Source organism: Anolis sagrei, chromosome 4 (genome assembly GCF_037176765.1).
Source record: "Anolis sagrei isolate rAnoSag1 chromosome 4, rAnoSag1.mat, whole genome shotgun sequence".
Taxonomy (NCBI): Eukaryota; Metazoa; Chordata; class Lepidosauria; order Squamata; family Dactyloidae; genus Anolis; species Anolis sagrei.
Genome location: NC_090024.1, coordinates 124,879,475 through 124,901,834, shown reverse-complemented (window position 1 = coordinate 124,901,834; position 22,360 = coordinate 124,879,475). Strand labels below are relative to the sequence as shown.

At 41.6% G+C, this 22,360-nt stretch overlaps 1 protein-coding gene across 5 annotated transcripts in view; it reads left to right on the top strand.

Annotated features, from left to right (window-relative positions):
• Positions 1 to 21,099, top strand: part of KIAA1614 (KIAA1614 ortholog) — a 50,961-nt gene extending 29,862 nt beyond the window's left edge. For 4 of the 5 annotated variants that reach the window (XM_060774460.2, XM_060774462.2, XM_067467633.1 and 1 more), the window contains 6 exons: positions 621 to 2,302; positions 4,735 to 4,921; positions 10,377 to 10,647; positions 13,072 to 13,199; positions 14,725 to 14,909; positions 17,965 to 21,099. In XM_060774460.2, the coding sequence (XP_060630443.2) occupies positions 621 to 2,302; positions 4,735 to 4,921; positions 10,377 to 10,647; positions 13,072 to 13,199; positions 14,725 to 14,909; positions 17,965 to 18,158 (2,647 nt within the window). In that variant the 3' untranslated portion in view covers positions 18,159 to 21,099. The remainder of the gene's footprint in view (positions 1 to 620; positions 2,303 to 4,734; positions 4,922 to 10,376; positions 10,648 to 13,071; positions 13,200 to 14,724; positions 14,910 to 17,964) is intronic. The other variant, XR_010909831.1, reaches the window with a different exon arrangement.
• Positions 21,100 to 22,360: the final 1,261 nt, after the last annotated feature.

The window sequence follows — 22,360 nt, the reverse complement described above, 5'->3', positions numbered from 1 at the left end:
AAATGCAGCAGACAAGATGGTGCTGTCCCCTGGCCTCCCCTCTCTTTGCTCTGGCCCAGAGCAGTAGTTGGTGCTGGGGGGAGGGGTCCCCAACGGATGACAAATGCAGGAGATAAGGCGGTGCTGTCCCCTGGCCTGGAAAAGTTGGGGGTTGTCTTATACGCCCAGTGGTCTTATGTGCCGGAATATACGGTAATATTCTTTATTCAAGCCTCTTCAACCTGTGGCCCTCCTGGTGTTTTGGACTTTAGCTCCCAGGATTCCTGGCCATTAGACAAGCTGGCTAAGGCTTCTGAGTGTTGGAGGCCCAAACACCTAGAGAGCCATATGTTGAAGAGGCCTGTTGTAAGGTCTAGCTCAGGTATAGGCAAACTTTGACCCTCTAGGTATTCTGGATTTCAATCTCCAGAAATCCCAAACAGCTTGCCGACAGTTAGGAACTATGGAAGTTGAAGTCCAAAACATCTGGAAGGCCAAGGTTTGCCCATGTCTAGTCTAGCTCTTAATTATGCTGCTTTAAGCCAAGTAATACCTCCAGAGTTTGGAAATAGATCAGGTTGTATTTGGGCATTTCAGTTTGACAGAATTCAACGATCGTCTCTCTCTGTTTTGTGCCTCAGGGATCCATGTGAAATATCTGCTACAAAAGAAAATTTTGTCCTGAAGGATGGAGACTCCCATGCCAGTGGAAACTTGAGTGACTCATCCAGTGGGGAGTCCAGCTGTGGGCAGCAGAGGAAACGAGGGCCATCCCCGTCCCGAGTGCGTTTTGAGGATGAGTCGGCACGGGATGCTGAGGTCCGCTACTTGGAACGCTTGCAGCAACGTCAAAAGCGGGTCTTGGATTCAGTTCTCTTATCTCTGGGCCATGGTCCACTGGTCTCCAAACCAGATCTTTCAAATTATATAAATGGTGACCTCCAGCGTAAAGAGAATGGCATCTGCAAACCTGGTTGGAAACAGCAGAGCACACAGCAGGCGGCAGTCACTCACCAAAGCAGCAGGGGACGCGCCGAGAAGGGGACATCTCTGGTGGTCAACAAAGAGGGGAAATGCAGTGCCTGCGGGTCTTACGTCAGCAAATTGGCAAGTAGGAACCCTGATATCAGTGTAAACCAAACTGGGAGTGACATGCATAAAACGTGTAATGTCATACCACAAAGCAAACATGAACACAAGGAGCTCAGCACTTCTCAGGAGGACACGTGTATAAGGCCTCTTGGGCCCAAAGGAACTCCGCTGTGGATTCTTCCTTCTCGACAGCGTGTTTACACAGAACGCATCAGGGAGACTTACATTGGGGAAGTGACTTGTATAGATGACGTGGACTCGGCTTTAGATAGTACCACTGACACATCAGATAGTTACCGGACAGACAGTGAAGAAGCTGGTACCATCAGTCAACAAACAGTGTTCAAAACTCATTGGCACAGCGGGCCTGGTCCAGATTCTAGGCTACTTTGTCCTTCACAGAAGGAAGCCAAGAGTATGAAAAATGAGGAGGAGAGGCATTGGAGTAATGCCAGCAACAACCCTTACAGAGATGAACTCCAAGATAATGTGCCTAGCATTAAGAAAGGAGATCCTGAGTTAGGTGCTAATGAAACAAATCAATGTAAGGTTAAGGGAGCTTCTGAAATAAAAAGCCAGGCAAACAAAATTATTTCTAGCAAAGCAATCTCCAGAGGCAATCATCCTGTGGATGTGTATCCAGTAGCCAAGAAAGGCAAGGACCAAGGAGCCAAGACCCAGTTTAGGGAACCGATACCCACTGTCCACTCTCAACAGTTGCCCTCTTACAAGGCGCCTGATAGTTTAATAAACTCCTTAAACAAGAAATCAATGGAAAGCTTCAGTCACAAGCCAAGCAACAATTTAAGTCAAGGAACAGATCCTTCTCGGCAGCTAAATAAGGAGATGGCTGCTGGTTTCAACCTAGAAAATCAAGTACCTGCACTTGGTGCCACTGGAAAAACCCACTCCTCCCCTTTGCCTTACAGGAGGACTGTTTTAACAGGCAGCTATAACCTGGCCAGCCCTGATACTGGACAGGTAGAAGAAGCCAATGAACTGCCAGTTTATTCAACCTCTCCTAATATCCATAACACATGTATCTCTCAAATAGCAGAGCAGAATGGCATGCAAAGTCCAAAGATGTTTTCTAAGCGTCAGCTGTTGGCCTTGTCCACCAATAACTGCAATAATACCTATGCAAAGCGCCAGTCAAAAACCTCAGTGACTGCCACGGTGAAGAGTAAAGAAGAACAACTCCAGAACAGCCAGAAGATTGGCAAAAAACATGGTAAGTGAGCATGCTGATCTGTGACAGTCGCAATGAGGGAGGCTCTTCAGTTATGCAAGTCACATTGATTCGTCTACCTCAGGGGACCTCAAACTAAGGCCTGAGGGCCGGATATGGCCCTCCAAGTCATTTACCCGGTCCTTGCTCAGGGTCAACCTAAGTCTGAAATGACTTGAAAGCACACAACAACAATAACAATCCTATCTCATCAGCCAAAAGCAGGCCCACACTTCTGATTGAAATACTCATAAGTTTATATTTGTCAAAATTGTTCTTCTTTTTAATTATTGTATTGTTTTAAAGTGGTTTTTTGCACTACAAATAAGATATGTGCAGTGTGCATAGGAATTCATTCATTTTTTTCTTCAAATTATAATCTGGCCCTCCAACAGTTTGAGGGACTGTGACCTGGCCCTCTGTTTAAAAAATTTGAGGACCCCTGGTCTACATTATATGTTTTTGCTTATTTTCATGTTTTAGATTCTGTATAAATATTTTAATTTCTTCAGAATATTAATTTAGATTCTTTAAAGAATAGCTTCAGAGTAGCTGGGAGCATAGCAGTGGTTATGTAAGAAGGTAAGCAAAATTGAAAGGTCAAATTGTGAGAGATGTGTAGACAAGAAAGCAGGAAAACTGGGATGTACAAAACACTGTAACACAGGCATAGGCAAACTTCATCCCTCCAGGTGTTTTGGACTTCCAGCTCCCAGAAATCCCAGCTCGTTTACCGGCTGTTAGGAATTGTAGGAGCTGTAATCCAAACCACCTGGAGGGCTGAAGTTCGCCCATGCTCGCTATAACACATACTTAGCCCCACAACCCAACATAAGGGGACCTTTGCTGATCCTACCAGAAGTCCATTTATTTATTTATTTATTTATTTATTTATTTATTGACTATATTTATATACCAACCCTCTCAACCCACAGGCGACTCGGGGCGGTTTACAGTCGGTACCAAGACCATAAAATACAATTACAATACAGTATTGTAATTACAATTACAAGCATCCTCAGAGGTAGTGAGGTCTGTTGGAACTACCTCTGAGGATGCTTGCCATAGATGCAGGCGAAACGTCAGGAGAGAATGCCTCTAGACCATGGCCATATAGCCCGAAAAACCTACAACAACCCAGTGATTCCGGCCATGAAAGCCTTCGACAATACAATTACAACAAGATTTAAAACATTAAGATAATATAAAACCATAGCATAGTCAATGAAAACATATATTATTAGGGCCTCCTTGCTAAAACATTGTCCAATCACATCGTCCAACCATTCCATTTTCCTATGTCTGTTACACTGTGTTTGGAAACGCCTGCTCAAAAAGCCAAGTGTTGCCTCTTTTCTGAAAGGTTAAAAGGGAGGGGCCCAATTTGATATCCCTAGGGAGGGCATTCCATAGCTGAGGGCCCACCACTGAGAAGGCCCTGTCTCTCGTCCCCGTCCGCTGTACTTGTGACAAAAATGGGATTGAGAGCAGGGCCTCCCCAGACGATCTTAAGGTCCTGGAAGGTTCATAAGGAGAGATGTGTTTAGACAGGTAAGTTGGGCCAGAACCATTTAGGGCAGTGGTTCTCAAACTGTGGATCCCCAGATGTTTTGGGCTTCAACTCCCAGAAATCCTAACAGCTGGTAAACTGGCTGGATTTCTGGGAGCTGTAGGCCAAAACACCAAGGAACCCACAGGTTGAGAACCACTGATTTAGGGCATTATAGGCTTTATCTACTTCAATATTCCGCTTCCTACTGAGGCTGAAAGCAAACTATATCTCATTCTCAGTACTGTTTTCACTTGTGTGAGAGAGGAAAATGCAGGAAAGAAGTAATGCTGGAAATGACAGGGTAGCAGATGTCTCCTCTCTTAATCGCAGTATGTAGTACATAAGGCTTATAATGTCATTTCCTGTCCTAAAGTGAAAGTTCATGCAATCAGTCTCCTTTCTCCAAAGCTAAAATAAATAATAAGTGAATGATGATGATGATGATGATGATGATGGTGGTGGTGATGATGATAGAGAAACCTTTTTGTTTGTAATCTCCATTTCTAGGGTTAACTCAAGAAATTGTTCAGAAGAAATGAGTGAAGCAAGGGTTCTCTAACAAATTTGTCACTGCCCTTAGCAAGCTACTGTTTTCTAGCATTCTTTGGAGTGAGGTGGGAAATGAGTAACCCTCTGTGGACTGTACTTGCCATCTATCCTAGGTAGTACAATCACTGGTGACAAATAATGGGAGGCCCATGCATTCCACATGAAAAGCTATGGCATTTAAATTAATATAAACTAAAGGGTAACCCCTCTAATGGTCAGAAATTGATAGAAAATCATCTGACATAGATCTTTGTCTTTCTATATGTTAAGTTCTGTTATGCTTACAGAATGGTAAGTCCGTCCAAGAGCAGTAATTGGAAATGTCTTGTTCTAGGAAGTCCATCACCCCCAGTGTGTGGTGCTCCTCCTGTTAATTCCCGAGCCACAAATTGTATTGCCATCAGTCACTCCCTGACAACTGAGGAGACCAACTCTTCAATTTCTGGTCATTCTGTCATTAAGGAAGCTCCGGCAACAGGGGCACAGAAGACAAAGTCAGTCCAAGCAAGCACAGTCCAGCGGTAGGTAAAGATGCTATGCATTGTGAGAAAGTGGGGGCATGGATGCTTATGGAAGGAGTGGTTGTGAAACAGCATGCAAAGGACCTTACTGATGGTGGTTTCCACTCAATCTTGGAACATCTCTTCCAAAATTTAAATCTTATTAGTGAGAAGAAGCAAGTGTCCCCATTAGCTAGCTGGTGTGATTGGCTTTGTAGTTTATCACATTTGGAAGGCACCAATGTAGACAAAACCTGATGAAGACATTCTTCAGACTGGGTCTGCCCCGCTCCTCTTTGTGTTGCTGTCACTTTTTCTGTGGAAGGTGGCTAATAAATAAGAGAATCTTTCGGAACCTGATTTGTTTTTTGCTCTGGAAACATTGAGAGAAACAACTAGAAACGCTGACATGATATGAGGGTTTAAAGATCGAACTGCAAAGACTGCACAAGCCAATAAAGGTGATCCCAGTGGTGATCAGCACACTGGGTGCAGTGCCTAAAGACCTTGGCCTACACTTAAACACAATCGGCGCTGAAAAAATTACCAGCTGCCAGCTGCAGAGGGCCGCCTTACTGGGATCTGCATGCATTATTCGCCAGTACATCACACAGTCCTAGACACTTGGGAAGTGTCCGACGTGTGATCCAATACAACAACCAGCAGAGTGAACTTGTCTGCTGTGGACTCATCTTGTTGTGCTTCAAATAATAATAATAATAATAATAATAATAATAATAATAATAATAATAATTTATTTATTTATATTCCGCTCTGTCTCCCCGAAGGGACTCAGGGTGGATTCCAAACATAAAAGGCAAACATTCAACATGCCCGAATACAACAACAATGCATCAGTGAATCTGAGCAAAGCTTTTATCGGGTTGTTGTAGGTTTTTCGGGCTATATGGCCATGGTCTAGAGGCATTCTCTCCTGACATTTCACTTGCATCTATGGCAAGCATTCTCAGAGGTAGTGAGGTCTGTTGGAACTAAGAAAAAGGGTTTATATATCTGTGGAATGACCAGGGTGGGACAAAGGACTCTTGTCTGCTGGAGCTAGGTGTGAATGTTTCAACTGGCCACCTTGATTAGCATATAATGGCCTGACAGTGCCTCGAGCAAACTTTTGTTGGTAGGTGATTAGATGTCCTTGTTTGTTTCCTCTCTGTTGTTGTGCTGTTGTAATTTTAGAGTTTTTTTTAATACTGGTAGCCAGATTTTGTTCATTTTCATGGTTTCCTCCTTTCTGTTGATATTGTCCACATGCTTGTGGATTTCAATGGCTTCTCTGTGTATTCTGACATGGTGGTTGTGAGAGTGGTCCAGCATTTCTGTGTTCTCAAATAAAATGCTGTGTCCAGGCTGGTTCATCAGGTGCTCTGCTATGGCTGACTTCTCTGGTTGAAGTAGTCTGCAGTGTCTTTCATGTTCCTTGATTCGTGTTTGGGCAATGCTGTGTTTGGTGGTCCCTATGTAGACTCGGAAAAAAAAACCACATTCACACCTAGCTCCAGCAGACAAGAGTCCTTTGTCTCACCCTGGTCATTCCACAGATATATAAACCCTTTTTACTAGTTCCAACAGACCTCACTACCTTTGAGGATGCTTGCCATAGATGCAGGCGAAACGTCAGGAGAGAATGCCTCTAGACCATGGCCATATAGTCCGAAAAACCTACAATAACCCAGTGATTCCAGCCATGAAAGCCTTCGACAATACAAAGCTTTAATCGATGTTGCTTGCCTTGAGTTGGATAGAAAACTTCTGAAGAGTGCAAGAAGATGCTTATATGTATCTGTTGTCTGTCTGATTATAAAATGGTATAATCAGCATTTAATGTTTGTATATGTGTTCTGTGATCTGCCCTGAGTCCCCTTCGGGGTGAGAAAGGCGGAATATAAGTACTGTAAAATAAGAATGAAAAAATCAGTTGGAAGCTCTGTTAGAGACCTCTCAAGGGAATCAGAATAAGCCTGTTTGAGAACTCAAATAGCCTGCGATTTGAATGAACTTAGTACTCATATTTTTCTAACCTACATAGCTTGCATGCTTTCTCTAATGCCTCTCTCCCAGCCAGCCAATTTCTCTTCATAATAAAGTGCAATATGGAGGGGAGGTTTTTGAAGAGTGAAAGAGAGAAACTATGACCTTTCATAGAATCATAGAATCAAAGAGTTGGTTGGAAGAGACCTCATGGGCCATCCAATCCAACCCCCTGCCAAGAAGCAGGAATATTGCATTCAAAGCACCCCTGACAGATGGCCATCCAGCCTCTGTTTAAAAGCTTCCAAAGAAGGAGCCTCCACCACACTCCGGGGCAGAGAGTTCCACTGCTGAACGGCTCTCACAGTCAGGAAGTTCTTCCTCATGTTCAGATGGAATCTCCTTTCTTGTAGTTTGAAGCCATTGTTCCGTGTCCTAGTCTCCAGGGAAGCAGAAAACAAGCTTGCTCCCTCCTCCCTGTGGCTTCCTCTCACATATTTATACATGGCTATCATATCTCCTCTCAGCCTTCTCTTCTTCAGGCTAAACATGCCCAGCTCCTTAAGCCGCTCCTCATAGGGCTTGTTCTCCAGATCCTTGATCATTTTAGTCACCTTCCTCTGGACACATTCCAGCTTGTCATTATCTCTCTTAAATTGTGGTGCCCAGAATTGGACACAATATTCCAGGTGTGGTCTAACCAAAACAGAATAGAGGGGTAGCATGATTTCCCTAGATCTAGACACTATGCTCCTATTGATTCAGGCCAAAATCCCACTGGGTTTTTTTTGCCGCCGCATCACATTGTTGGCTCATGTTTAACTTGTTGTCCACGAGGACTCCAAGATCTTTTTCACACGTACTGCTCTTGGGCCAGGCATTGTCCCCCATTCTGTATCTTTGCGTTTCGTTTTTCCTGCTATCATAATTTCAAACTTCATTGTAAAAAAAGAAACACACTTTTAAAATCCTAATTCATTTACTAAATTCTTGCCTAAACTAACACTTAGTTTCCCTGAACATGCTGGGTTCCCTGTGGTATAGCTGTGTACACCATCAAAGGCTGTAAAAGGGGGTATAGCTTTTCCTGTTCGTTCTGATAAAATGTCTGCTGTAACTCTTCTTCCATCACTTTTATCCCATTGTAATTGTCCTTCATTTGGACCCAGGTGGGTGTGCTGCTCTCATAGCAGTACCTCTGTAGCCCAAGCTTTTCATTATTTCTGCCAGCTAGCCCCATCTTTTTGGTTCTGCCAGCTGACTCTGAATCTAGTTACCTTTCCCACTTCTGCCTCCCTGAAATCTGCCTTGACCTGCTTCTCTATTCCTGCCAAAATCCCCATAAAGTAGTTGCCATGGCTACAGATCTTGGTCCTCAGAAATTAAGCCTCTTCCACTTTACCAAGAGATTATGTCTAAAATTGTACAAAAAGGCACCCTATTGTTTCTTTCAATATAGTGTTTTAAAATGTCTGATTTATTCACAAAGGCAAACATGTTTAACAAAGTAAATAATGCACTCAGTTTTTAGTATGTTGTCATCTAACTATCTATATAAATAAAAATGTAATGTTAGCTTGTGGGATTAACATAACTCAAAAACCACTGAATGAATTGACCCCAAATTTGGACACGATACACCTATCAGGCCAACAAGTTTATTTATTTATCGTGTCATCAGCAATCATACCATTGTATTACATTTCTAACAGAACAAAACAAACACACAGGTTAAAAAAACCAAAAAAAACCCCACAGATTTTGCAAACGTGGTAGTTGGTTAAATGTCCTTTGACCAATATCTGGCCACTTGGAGTGCCTCTGGTGTTGCCGCAAGAAGGTCCTCCATTGTGCATGTGGCAGGGCTCAGGGTGCATTGCAGCAGGTGGTCAGTGGTTTGTTCTTCTCCGCACTCGCATGCCGAGGATTCCACCCTGTAGCCCCATTTCTTAAGATTGGCTCTGCATCTCGTGGTGCCAGAGCGCAGTCTGTTCAGCGCCTTCCAAGTCGCCCAGTCTTCTGTGTGCCCAGGGGGGAGTCTCTCATCTGGTATCACCCACGGATTGAGGTGCTGGGTTTGGGCCTGCCACTTTTGGACTCTCGCTTGCTGAGGTGTTCCAGCTAGTGTCTCTGTAGATCTAAGAAAACTATGTCTTGATTTAAGTCGTTGATGTGCTGGCTGATACCCAAACAGGGGATGAGCTGGAGATGTCCCTGCCTTGGTCCTTTCACTATTGGCTGCTACTTCCCGGCGGATGTCAGGTGGTGCAATACTGGCTAAGCAGTGTAATTTCTCCAGTGGTGTAGGGCGCAGACACCCTGTAATAATGCGGCATGTCTCATTAAGAGCCACATCTACTGTTTTAGTGTGGTGAGATGTGTTCCACACTGGGCATGCGTACTCAGCAGCAGAGTAGCATAGCGCAAGGGCAGATGTCTTCAGTGTGTCTGGTTGTGACCCCCAGGTTGTGCCAGTCAGCTTTCGTATGATGTTGTTTCTAGCGCCCACTTTTTGCTTGATGTTCAGGCAGTGCTTCTTGTAGGTCAGAGCACGGTCCAAAGTGACTCCCAGATATTTGGGTGTGCTGCAATGCTCCAGTGGGATTCCTTCCCAGGTAATCCTCAGAGCTCAGGATGCTTGTCTGTTCTTAAGGCGAAAGGCGCATGTCTGTGTTTTAGATGCATTAGGGATCAGTTGGTTTTCCCTGTAATAGGCAGTAAGAGCACCTAGAGCTTCGGAGAGCTTCTGTTCAACCATCTCAAAGCTCCCTGCTTGAGTGATAAGGCCAACAAGTAACAATCACTCATAAAAACACTGAAAAACACAGAAGGGACTTAAAAAGCCAAAAAACCCCAAAAATACATTACAACACATGCACAAAACCACACACAAACATATATGCAAACACATTTATACACAAATATATACATACAAAAAACACATACACAGACTGGGCCACAGCAACGCGTGGCAGGGGACGGCTAGTTTGGAAATAAAATAAAGCAAGCATATGCAAACTGCCTTCAGCACCGGCAAAATTTAATTTAGATCACTATGGTCCTTGCAATATTCCTACCAAGTGAGGTTGCAGGAAAGATTTCTCCCATGGCGTGTTTATGAAGGTCAGAGAGTCAGTATTGAATGGAACAGGAATGGACAATGAAACGGGATAGTGGGAGAAATCCATTATCCTTAGGAGTGCTTCTAGATAGAGTAGTTCTGCCAGTCAAAAATGTGGTGCATGTATTTCATCTTTTCCTCCTTCATGGATTGTTGAGGAGAGAAAAGAAGACAAAATAGTGGGGAAACAACAGGGTTTACAAGTACAGGGTGCAGCAGCATAACTTCCTTTTTTCAAAACTTAATAAAACTATATTTGAAGCCATATAACGTTTTGTAAAGCCATCCCGCATTTATTAAAATCTGAAAAATTACGTTGGGAGCAGTCATGTTTCATAATTGTCTTGACTGGTTTCTTTCCTCTTCCAGCAAACCCATAGAAATCTTCCCTGAAACAAAAAAGAAACAGTTTGCCAAGAAAGGGGGTACCTCTTCTTCCTCCTCCTCTGCATCAGGACTCAAGAAATTCTTCTCCAGCTTGAGCCAGAACACCAAGCAGAAGCTGGGCAGGTTCCGGTGCTACAGCATGGAGCAAATTTCTGCCCCAGAGCCAGGAGCACTGCCCACTGAGGAACCAGGCCTAGACACTACTAGATCGCCTAAAATGAAGAAAGCACCCTCCTTGCAGTCTTTGCAGCTGGTGAGTCCAAAGTGTGTTTGTTAGATGCTTTTAATGAGGTTATAACTCCATAGTGGGCTGCATCCCTTCAATTGAAGACTGTCTATTTCTAATTTCCATGGGAGCAAAAATGCAGCTCAGTAGTTCAGTGCATGCAACCTAGAACTTTTCCCAAAATTGTTTCCAATATGCTATGGTTCTGTGGCAATTTCCTAGGAAATTAGTCAATATGGAAAGTGATTGATGGAGTCTGAAAATTCATTGTGTAAGGAATGATGACTAATCAGTTAAAGCCACCAAGATGAACATAATAACCAATGGAGCAAACCTTTTTCCAACCCCCAGCCTGACCAATATTGTTTTCTGTCTCCAAACAACATGGAAAAACAAAATGGAATGAAATATCTATCTATCTATCTATCTATCTATCTATCTATCTATCTATCTATCTATCTTCAGTTGTTATATGATGATGGTGATGATAATGATAATGGGATTTTGGCCTGCATCAATAGGAGTATAGTGTCTAGATCAGGGGTCCTCAAACTAAGGCCCGGGGGCCGGATACGGCCCTCCAAGGTCATTTACCCGGCCCTCGCTCAAGGTCAACCTAAGTCTGAAACGACTTGAAAGCACACAATAACAACAACAACTACAACAACAACAACAATCCTATCTCATCAGCTAAAAGCGGGTCCACACTTCCCATTGAAATACTAATAAGCTTATATTTATTATAATTGTTCTTCGTTTTAATTATTGTATTGTTTTAAAGTGTTTTTGCACTACAAATAAGATATGTGCACTGTGCATAGGAATTCATGCATATTTTTTTCAAATTATAATCCGGTCCTCCAACAGTTTGAGGAACTGTGACCTGGGCCTCTGATTAAAAAGTTTGAGGACCCTTGGTCTATATCTAGGGAAGTCATGCTCCCCCTCTATTCTGCCTTTGTTAGACCACACCTGGAAAACTGTGTCCAATTCTGGGCACCACAATTGAAGAGATATTGACAAGCTGGAATGTGTCCAGAGGAGGGCAACTAAAATGATCAAGGGTCTGGAGAACAAGCCCTATGAGAAGCGGCTTAAGGAGCTGGGCATGTTTAGCCTGAAGAAGAGAAGGCTGAGAGGAGATATGATAGCCATGTATAAATTTGTGTGAGGAAGTCACAGGGAAGAGGGAGCAAGCTTGTTTTCTGCTTCCCTGGAGACTAGGACGCGGAACAATGGCTTCAAACTACAAGAAAGGATATTCCATCTGAACATGAGGAAGAACTTCCTGACTGTGAAAGCCGTTCAGCAGTGGAACTCTCTGCCCCAGAGTGTGGTGGAGGCTCCTTCTTTGGAAGCTTTTAAACAGAGGCTGGATGGCCATCTGTCAGGGGTGATTTGAATACAATATTCCTGCTTCTTGGCAGGGGATTGGACTGAATGGCCCATGAGGTCTCTTCCAAGTCTTTGATTCTATGATTCTAATAATAATAATAATAATAATAATAATAATAATAATAATATTTATACTCTGCTCCATCTCCCCCAAGGGGACTCGGTGCGGCTTACATGAGGCCATGTCCATCAGTACAATACACAACAATATAACACAAAACCATAATAAAGCCAAAAAAATAAAATGCATGAAATGCAAAACAATGTAATAAGCAACACAACAATATAAAATCGTTGTTGTGAGCATTTCACTCTATTTCACTTTGTAACATTTATATTTGATCAGAAGTGCTCCCTTAAACTCTTTTGTCTGCTTCCCAACTCTATAATACGGGGTTTTTGGAGACTCCATTCCAATTTCCAAGAAAAAATATTTGTAGTAAACCCCTGGAGAGTCACCTTTTCCAGGGGTTTAGCTGAGCATCTTTCAGAAATGTTCCTGTTTTAAATAAGGTTTTAAATTCTCTGTGTTATTGTTTATATGTGAGTTATATTAATTGTACTGTTTTATTTGCTTGCTGTTTTGTTTTTTACTGATGTGTTGTTGGGCTTGGCCTCATGTAAGCCGCCCCAAGTCTCCTTGGGGAGATGGTGGCAGGGTATAAATAAAGTATTATTATTATTATTATTATTATTATTATTATTATTATTCCTGTGCCATGTTATGTTGACACCATGTTATGTTATAGCTTGTTTTCTATGACTGGGATTAAGGTTTGCGATCTTCATCTCATTTTATTATTACATGACCTGATTGTATATTATGACAACAGGATTTCTTGTGATTTCCCAGAACATGGATAGGTAGAAAGCCTATCCATATCCTTCTAATAAAAGACAAGTCTTTCCTACATCTTGAAGAGGTCAATATGTAAGAGGTTGGGCAGTGCGCAAGTAAATTATTCAAGGTTTGGAATGGTAATTTTTGTTTACTTGCATCCATTGTATCTCCAGTTTAGTTCTCCAGCCCTTTCAGTAATTTTGTTTGCCCGCTAGGTGTCATCTTTCTGCCAACCAAGAAAAGCCTCTTCTGTTCAAAATCTGCATTCTCTATGGGGCAAAACTGACAGGTCTAGTCTATATCTGCTGGGGGACCCAAAAGAAGAAGATGCTCTTCCTAACAGGTGAGTGACGATGGAGAAGCTGGGAGTGGCTGTTTATGGCTTGGCACCTTTGTCTCTTTTTCCTGCTAGTGCTTGGGAATGCTTACTTTTCTGAACAATATTTCTCAGAATTCCTTGACTTGCGTTACCATTTTTGGCGAGGAATTCTGTTTACTAGGAGTTTAAATGTAAATATTCTATTCTCTGGACCTCAACTAGTATGTTTTGGCTTCCAAACAATACACCTTAATAGTATAATGCATATGTACGAGGGTCGAATGAAAAGTAATGCCTCCACCTTCGTTACTCGGGTTTGGATGGGGATATTTTAATAAATCAAATGCAGAAATAATATTTAGAATGTGCTCTTTAACTACTACTATTCACTTTTCGACACAATCACCAGACAATTGGATACATTTCTGCGAATGCTGAACAAGTTTTCTGAAGCCATCATGGAAGAAGTTGACACTCTGTTTCTGCAACCCATTGTGCACAGATCTTCTGATAGTCAAGCAAAGCAATAATGTGACCCACACATTCTTGTGAAATGCTGATTATGCTTGAAATTTATCTCTGAGTGATATAACGATTGTCCTGAATCAATCTGCCAATCTTTTGCTTGTGAAACTCAGTGGTTGCTGTCACAGGACGTCCAACTCTTTGTTTGTCACGCAAGTCAGATGTTCCCACCTCAATATCTTTAAACTATGGAGCCCTCGGTGGCGCAGTGGGTTAAACCCCTGTGCTGGCAGGACTGAAGACATGGCATTGTAAAACACCTCCCCTGCTTTTTAGCGGTACCTAATTTCTCTAATCACAGCTAAAGCTGTTTTCGAACTACATAGGTAAACAGTGGACAGGGCTGACGGTTGACTGCCCATGCTAACCCAGGGTTCGAACTTGCAACCTTTTGGTTGATAGATCTTATAGTTGCTGATGATTTACCAGCTGTGCTAAACCTCCGGCCATATGTCACAAAATGTGAAAAAGTGTTCCTGGTTTGGAAGTGTTATTTCTGTTTAATTGTGTGGTGCTTACTTTGAAAGTAGTTGTCATACTCCAGAAACTTGGTTTTTGTGGCTGCCACAAACTACATTGAATTGGTTGAGACTGGATGAGATATTTGTTGAAAAACTAGAGCAAAATGTTTTGTGGGATGTCCCGCAAAATCAAAGCTTTTGTAGTTTAATAAACTTTTTCCATGTTTTTTTTTTTTGATAGAGCCGATTAGGAAATGACATTTATAACCCAGGAACAAAAATAGTGTAACATAATGTTATTATTTTACCCTGCATAAATTAAATGTCTGAGAGCAAACTATCCAAATACAGATGTGCTTCTGACAGCAATTTTGATAGTGTTCAGTAATAATGAATAATGTGGTGTTGAGGAAATGATGATACCTGAATTGGCAGTTAAGAGACAAGTAGACTTTTTGGAGTAAGACTGAAAGAAAAAAAAAGAATCAATGCTCCTATCTGAGGCACGTTCCCTTGCCATGCACAACTCTAGTTTCCTTTTTTCTCTTTTCCCCTCCTTCCAGGAAAGCTGGGTCCCAACATCGGCGTTCTCTGAGTGTGGAGGACATTGGCTCTCCAAACTTGATGAGAACTGTGGGGCGAGTGGTGGAAGTTTTCCCAGATGGCACGAGTCAGTTGGAACTGCAGCGCTCCCCTCAGGGCAACTTTGGATTCCGTGTCTCTTCAGGAAATGGCCGTCCTGACACAGGTATTGTTAAGGAAACCAGTCTTCTTAAATCATAACTTGGTGCCGTTAGCTCAAAGTTTCACCTTTTTGTTGCAATGTCTCTCTGTGTTGCAAATGGTATTGTGTGTTCTGCTACCAGTTAACATGGCTATTTTCTGACTTAAACCATCATAATGTGAATCTGCCATAGGACGTTCAGCCTTCCTCTGAAGCTGAGAGAGGATGACTTGCCTAAAGCATCCAGCATTTCCAAGGCTGAGATCTGAACCCTGGTCTCTAGAGTTTTTTTTAAATATTTTTATTACTTTATCATAATTATTACATAATTATTATACATTTGTTTATAGCAGTTACATATTATTCAACACCCTCTTTAACATATAATCTTATTCTTCTGCTTAAGCATTTTATTCCCCTTTTTTCCCACCACTGTGCTCCCCTCCCCCCCATTTCAAGCCACAACTTTTACATATCATCTGTCCAAAATCTCATTTCTTCTTGTGGCGGTAACCTTTCTTCTTTATTTTTTAAACCATTTACAACAAATTTACCCCATACAACATCAAAATCACTTTGTTTCCATATACCTTTTTAACTTTTAATATACATGTCAGCTTATCATTTATGGCCAATTTCCATGCTTCCTTGTACCACTACTCTATTTGTATATTTATTTCTTTTTTCCAGTTCCTTGCTATGAGCAGTCTTGCTATTGTTAATAAATTTGTTATCACTTCTTTATCCTCCTTTTTCAATTGTTTGTTGTTATATAGTGATAATAAGGCTATACTAGGACTTTTCTCAATTTTCATATTCATTGTATCTTCTATTTCTCTAAATACCTTCTCCCAAAAATTATTTACATATTTACATTGCCACCACATATGTATATATGTTCCTGGTTCTTGACACCCTCTCCAACATTTTTTTGAATTTTTTTTATTTATATATGCTATTCTTACTGGTGTCAGATACCACTTCCATATTAGCTTATAATAATTTTCTTTAACCCATATTGATAAGTTTTTAAAATTGTTGCCACTCTGCTTCATTTATTTTTATCCCTAAATCTTCTTCCCAAACCTCTTTAAGGATGATATTTTTTGTATTTCCTTCCTTTATTTCAATTATTATCTTATCTATTTTACTAGTTATTCCTCTCAAATTTTCATGCTCTTCTACAACCCTTCCCTTCTGTATTATTGGTTCAAATTGGTTAAGTTTGCTTCCATTTCTATTATTTTTTCCCCAATTTTTGAGCCATTGTTCTAGTTGTATACAATGGAACCATGTCAATTTTATTTCTTTAAACTCTTCCATAATAAATTCCTTCTTCATTCCCACCTTTATCCAATCCCCTATCTTATCTAACTTTTTATCCATTACTTTTTTTTAGATTTTTTGGAAACTTCTTTTCCATTACAACCGGGGTTATAATTGACCCCTCCATTATTAACTTTCTCCTATATTTGTTCCATACTTCTAATGTATTGCTCAGCATTGGGTTTCTGATTTCCCTAATTTCTTTTCTCGTGAACTGTTTAAAAATATATTCCAAATTTCTTCCACTTCTTCTGAGTCATTACTAAGCCAGTCTGTTCCCTCTTTTTTAACCATTCCTTCTATAGCCAATCTTAATCTACTTGCTTCATAATATTTTTTAATATTAGGCAGTGCTAGTCCACCCTCTTTTTGCGATCTATACTATAACTGTTTATTTAATCTATTTCTTTTACTACCATTGCAGTACTTGTTTATCATTTGTTGCCATCTATTTAGTTCTTCTTCTGTGATTTGAAGTGGCAGCATCCTAAATATAAAATTTATCTTTGGAAGTACTAGGTTCTTGTGGGTTTTTTCGGGCTATAGAGCCATGTTCTAGAGGCATTTCTCCTGACGTTTGAGTTCTGTTAATCCCATGGCTCTATAGCCCGAAAAAACCCACAAGAACCTAGTGATTCCAGCCATGAAAGCCTTCGACAATATATTTGGAAGTATTTTCATTTTTACTAATGCTATTCTTCCAAACCAAGATAAGTGTATATCTTCATACTCTATTAACTTTTTCTGAACCACTTTCCTCAATGTTACTACATTTACCTCTTCCATTTCTTTTTAATCCTTTGTTATTATTACTCCCAGGTATTTTAATTTATTCTTAACTGGTCTCCAGAGTTGTAGTCCAGTACACCATGCTGTATGCAGTGGCACAGTGGGTTAAACCACTGAGCTGCTGAGCTTGTTGATCGAAAGGTGGCAGGTTTGAATCCAGGGAGCGGTGTGAGCTCCGGCAGGAAGGTAACGGCACTCCATGTAGTCATGCCGGTCACATGACCTTGGAGGTGTCTGTGAACAATGCTGGCTTTTTAGCTTAGAAATGGAGATGAGCACCAACCCCCAGAGTTGGACATAACTGGATTTAATGTCAGGGGAAAACCTTTACCTTTATGTTTACCTACACCATCCTGGCTCTTGGGGCAAGATTATCCCCAGGCAGATTGCTCAGGGCTACTCTCTTTCTGACCATTCTTTCTCTCCCATAGCAGCCAGCGTTTCACAGAATTAGACAGGATATCTATATAAATAAAAATGTAATGTTTGTTTGTGGGATTAACAGAACTCAAAAACCACTGGACAAATTGACACCAAATTTGGACACAATACACCAATCAGGCCAATGAGTGACCATCACTCATAAAAACATTGGTTTTGTGCATGCATTGTATTTTTTTTTGTTTTTTGGCTTTTTAGTCTCTTTTGCTGTGTTTTTCAGTGTTTTTATGAGTGATGGTCACTCATTGGCCTAATAGGTGTATTGTGTCCAAATTTGGTGTCAATACATCCAGTTGTTTTTGAGTTCTGTTAATCCCACAAACGAACATTACATTTTTATTTATATAGATTTTTAATATACGCATATTCCACATTCCTTTCCAGTTTTGAGGGTATCTTACTTTATTACAATCTGACTCCCACATTCTTTAGAGGTGGTCCTGCTCCTGGACTCCCTCCAAAATTCCTAGTATTTTAAAAATACATCTCTGTGCTTTTTTTCCTCTTCCTTTCTTCTTGGCAGGCATCTATGTCCAGGAGATGGCAGACCCAAACACAGCTAAACTCTATGCCGGCCTCCTTGGAGCTGGAGATGAGATATTGGAAGTGAACGGTGCCAAGGTTGCTGGGCTGGGCCTGGCCCAGATCAATGAACTGCTCTTATGGTCGGACACACTTGCGGTTAGAGTTCTGAGGCAGAGACCTCTCCGGCGGTAGCAAAGAAGCACTGGGTGACCACAGGGAATTGCTTGAAAGTGAAGTTTTCACTGCCCAACACACACAGAGCCTCTGGTGCCTACTAGGCCTGCCTGGGACTTGGAGCAGAGCCTACTTCCATCTCCATTATCGATGCCTTTCTGACTTGGTCTTGGGTACACCCCAACCTTACGTTTCATTAATGAACACTTTGGGCAGGCAAATGTCTCTCTCCCCCTCCTATTGCCCCTAACAGGGAAGATTTGGCATTGACATCTTGTTTTGGGGTATGTGGGATGAAATGAAAGGGTATCTCCCCACCTCTTAAACATATATATATTCATACACTTCCCCAGCTTTAAAGCCTGAAGGATGCTGGATCATCTAAACATAATAGGCCGAGTGGGCGCATAAAAGACTCCTCAAAGATACGTAGGCTCACAATTTGTCCTTGCTATAGGCATTGCCCTTCATCAAATGACATCTCTTCAAAATGTGGACACCCTGCAAATGGATAGTCTCCTCAGGAAGCTTCCAGGAGTGAAGAGGCTGTCGACTGTTTTGGGTAACTATAGTAACAGCTTCCCTCACTGAAAGGACATTGCCCACTCTGGAAGGCTTTGGCTTGCCTGGGCCAGCTCTCAGTCTCTCTTTGTGCTAATATCAGCCATTTCTGCACTGTGAGTGCCAGCTGTCCAATCTGTTTATTGTTTGTTGTCCTCTTAGGTAAGGTTGAAGCCTGCTCTTAGAGAATTAGCACCTCCTACACATAGTAACTACCAAGGTAAGATCCTAGGGTGCATTATACTTAAAATGTTCCTCAAGGTTATTTGCAGAAAGCCATAAAAGTTTAGATCATGGTTTTTATTGGTTCTGTACTTGCACTTGAACTCTGTTACCTCACAGTAAGAGCTCATGCTGTTCTTTAGAGGATCGGCACCTTTCCTCTACGTGGTCGCTGTGAAATACACACACATGGGTCTCCTGCGCCTGTGCAGGCCGTTTCAGAACTCTCTAAAACAGTGTTTCTCAACCTGGGGGTTGGGATCCCTGGAGGGGTCGTGATGGGTGTCAGAGGGGTCGCCAAAGACCATCAGAAAACATAGTATTTTCTGTTGGTCATGGGGGTTCTGTTTGGGAAGTTTGGCCCAATTCTAACCTTGGTGGGATTCAGAATGTTCTTTGATTGTAGGTGAACGATAAATCCCAGCAACTACAACTCCCAAATGCCAAGTCTATTTTCCCTCAACTCCATCAGAGTTCACATTTGGACATACTGATTTTCATGCCAAGTTTGGTCCAGATCCATCACTGTTTTGAGTCCACAGTGCTCTTGGGACGTAGGTGAACTACAACTCCAAAACTCTAGGTCAGGGGTCCTCAAACTTTTTAAACAGAGGGCCAGGTCATAGTCCCTCAAACTGTTGGAGGACCGGATTATAATTTGATAAAAACATGAATGAATTCCTATGTACACATATCTTATTTGTAGTGCAAAAAAAAAAAAACCCTTTAAAACAATACAATAATTAAAATGAAGAAAAATGTAAACAAATATAAACTTACTAGTATTTAAATGGGAAGTGTAGGCCCGTTTTTGGCTGATGAGATAGGATTGTTGTTGTTGTTGTTGTTGTTGTGTGCTTTCAAGTCATTTCAGACTTAGGTTGATTCTGAGTGAGGACCGGATAAATGACCTTGGAGGGCCGTATCCGGCCCCCGGGTTTTAGTTTGAGGACCCCTGCTCTAGGTCAATGCCCACCAAACCTTTCCAGTATTTTCTGTTGGTCATGGGAGTTCTGTGTGCCACGTTTGGTTCAATTCTATCATTGGTGGAGTTCAGAATGCTCTTTGATTGTTTGTGAACTATAAACCACAGCAACTACAACTCCCAAATGATGGAATCAATCCCCCCCAATCCCACCAGTATTCGAATTTGGGCGTATTGGGTCTTTGTGCCAAATTTGATCCAGTGAATGAAAATATCTCCTGCATAGCAGATATTTACATTACAATTCATAACAGTAGCAAAATGACAGTTGTGAAGTAGTAATGAAAATAATTTTATGGTTGGGAGTCACCATAACATAAGGAACTGTATTAAGGGGTCACAGCATTAGGAAGGTTGAGAACCACTGCTCTAGAAGCTCAAAGGAAACATTTTGGCAGTAGCCCCGCCCATCCTCCCTGTGTCCATAAGCATTGACTGTTTGACTTGACACAAGAAAGATGGCCAGGTGTGTACCTAAACCCATTTTCTTCAAGCACTTTTTTGGAGAGTATTTCAAATTTCTGGGAAAAGGAGTTTGAAAAGGCACTCCAAAAAGAGAGAGTGGTGGCTGCTTCCATTTCAGAGGTTGCAGACTTTTGAGGGATCTTCCAAGTAGTGGCCAGGCAGCCCCATCACCCTACAAGCCAATGTAGCCTGCCTATCACATTATTGTCCTCCATGAAGTTCAGAACATGACAATGGCCTCTTTCTCATGATGCGTTTGGCCTGTAGCATTTCAAGCTACAAGTGGGTTTCATATCACTGAATGTTCATTAGTACAAAAAAAATCATTCTATATAGAAAACCTAGTGAAAGACTAACCCACAGCTTGGCTTGCAAGTAATTTTTAAAAATTACTTTTGGTTTGAAGAAAAAAAACATATTCAATTGTGTAAGCTCCTGCCTGCAAGTTTGAAATTGTTCAACCTGGAGTCAGTCCAGGGAGAATGTGGCCTGAATATGATCTTACTGTTTTGTATCATTTTGTTTTCGAGCTGACTTGGTTTTCCAACCAGCTCAAACGACCAGGTTCACTCCTGAGCCTTGCAGCAAAAAGCTGATTGTGACAGGAGAGGTCTCTGTTTTCAGGGAGCAGATTTGTGTACTGCCATAGGTTGCTCTTGACAGCACTGGGAAACCTCTCTACCTTGGTTCACCATGGTTCGCTGATTAAATTATTTTTTTAAACAATCCTATGCCTTTGGCCTCGAGTGATTGATGGAAAAATAGCATTGTGAATTCAGGGAAAGGTAATGTGGGTGTTCCTTGTCTAAGAAAACCCTATAGAAATCATGGGATCGGAATTAGATGTTTTGTGTGTGTCAGGAGTGATTTGCAAGTCACTTCTGGTGTGAGAGAATTGGCAGTCTACAAGGACATTGTCCAGGGGATGCTCAGGTGTTTGATATTTTACCATCCTGTGGTAGGCTTCTCTCATGTCCCCTCATGGGAAGCTGGAGCTGAGACAGGAGCTTACCCCACTCCCTGGATTTGAACCACCAACCTGTCAGTAAGCAATAAACCTCACTGGAGGAAAAAAAAAAAAAACAACCCTCTAATCTATGGAAGAAAGGAGCTTGAGAGCGAATCCTTGGACAGCAACTAATAATTCCATTGAGCAGCATCTCCTGGGAAAATAAGGTAAGGAATTGGGTTGCTATGAGTTTTCCAGGCTGTATGGCCATGTTTTCCAGAAGCATTCTCTCCTGATGAATGGAGAGAATGCTTCTGGAACATGGCCATACAACCCGGAATACGCATAGCAACCCATTGATTCTGTCCATGAAAGCCTTTGACAACACAAGGTAAGGAACCGATTGAGCTCAGAATGGTGTTTTGTTTGGATCATAACTCCGAGAATCTCCCAACCATAATGACAAGAGATTGTGATGGTTAAAGTGCAAAAAAGCAGCTGTGCAGTCCAAAAAAGTAACTCACTTTTGCTAGTTCTGCTGTGCAGTTCACTATGAGCATAGGAGCTCCATTCTAATCTATGCAAACCAGAATTTAACAAATTTTCTCGTCACCTGCTTAAACATTCAAATCTTGTGCTAACTCAGTAGAAGGAGAAAAAGTATGAGTTGGCATGGCTGCATTTGGGAGAGACATTTAACTGTTTCTGTTACTTGCAATGTTATGGAAGTAGTGTATTGTAATGATTTGTGGGAGGCAATTAATAGCTGGGGACAACCATTGCTAACAGTGCGTTCCATTATCAGAAACCGAGCCTCTGTTGTTTGTCTTCCAAGAATGTTATTTGTATGTCGAAGGGTTAGAGCAGAGCTTTCCAAACTGTGTGTCGTGACACATTAAGTCTGTCGACTGCAGTGTGTAGGCGTGTCATGCAAACATACTGAGTCTCTGCAAAATAAGGCATAAAGCATATATTTTTGAAAAATACCAAATGAAAGCATTTCCCGAGCTATGTAGTGTCCCCATACATTTCATCATT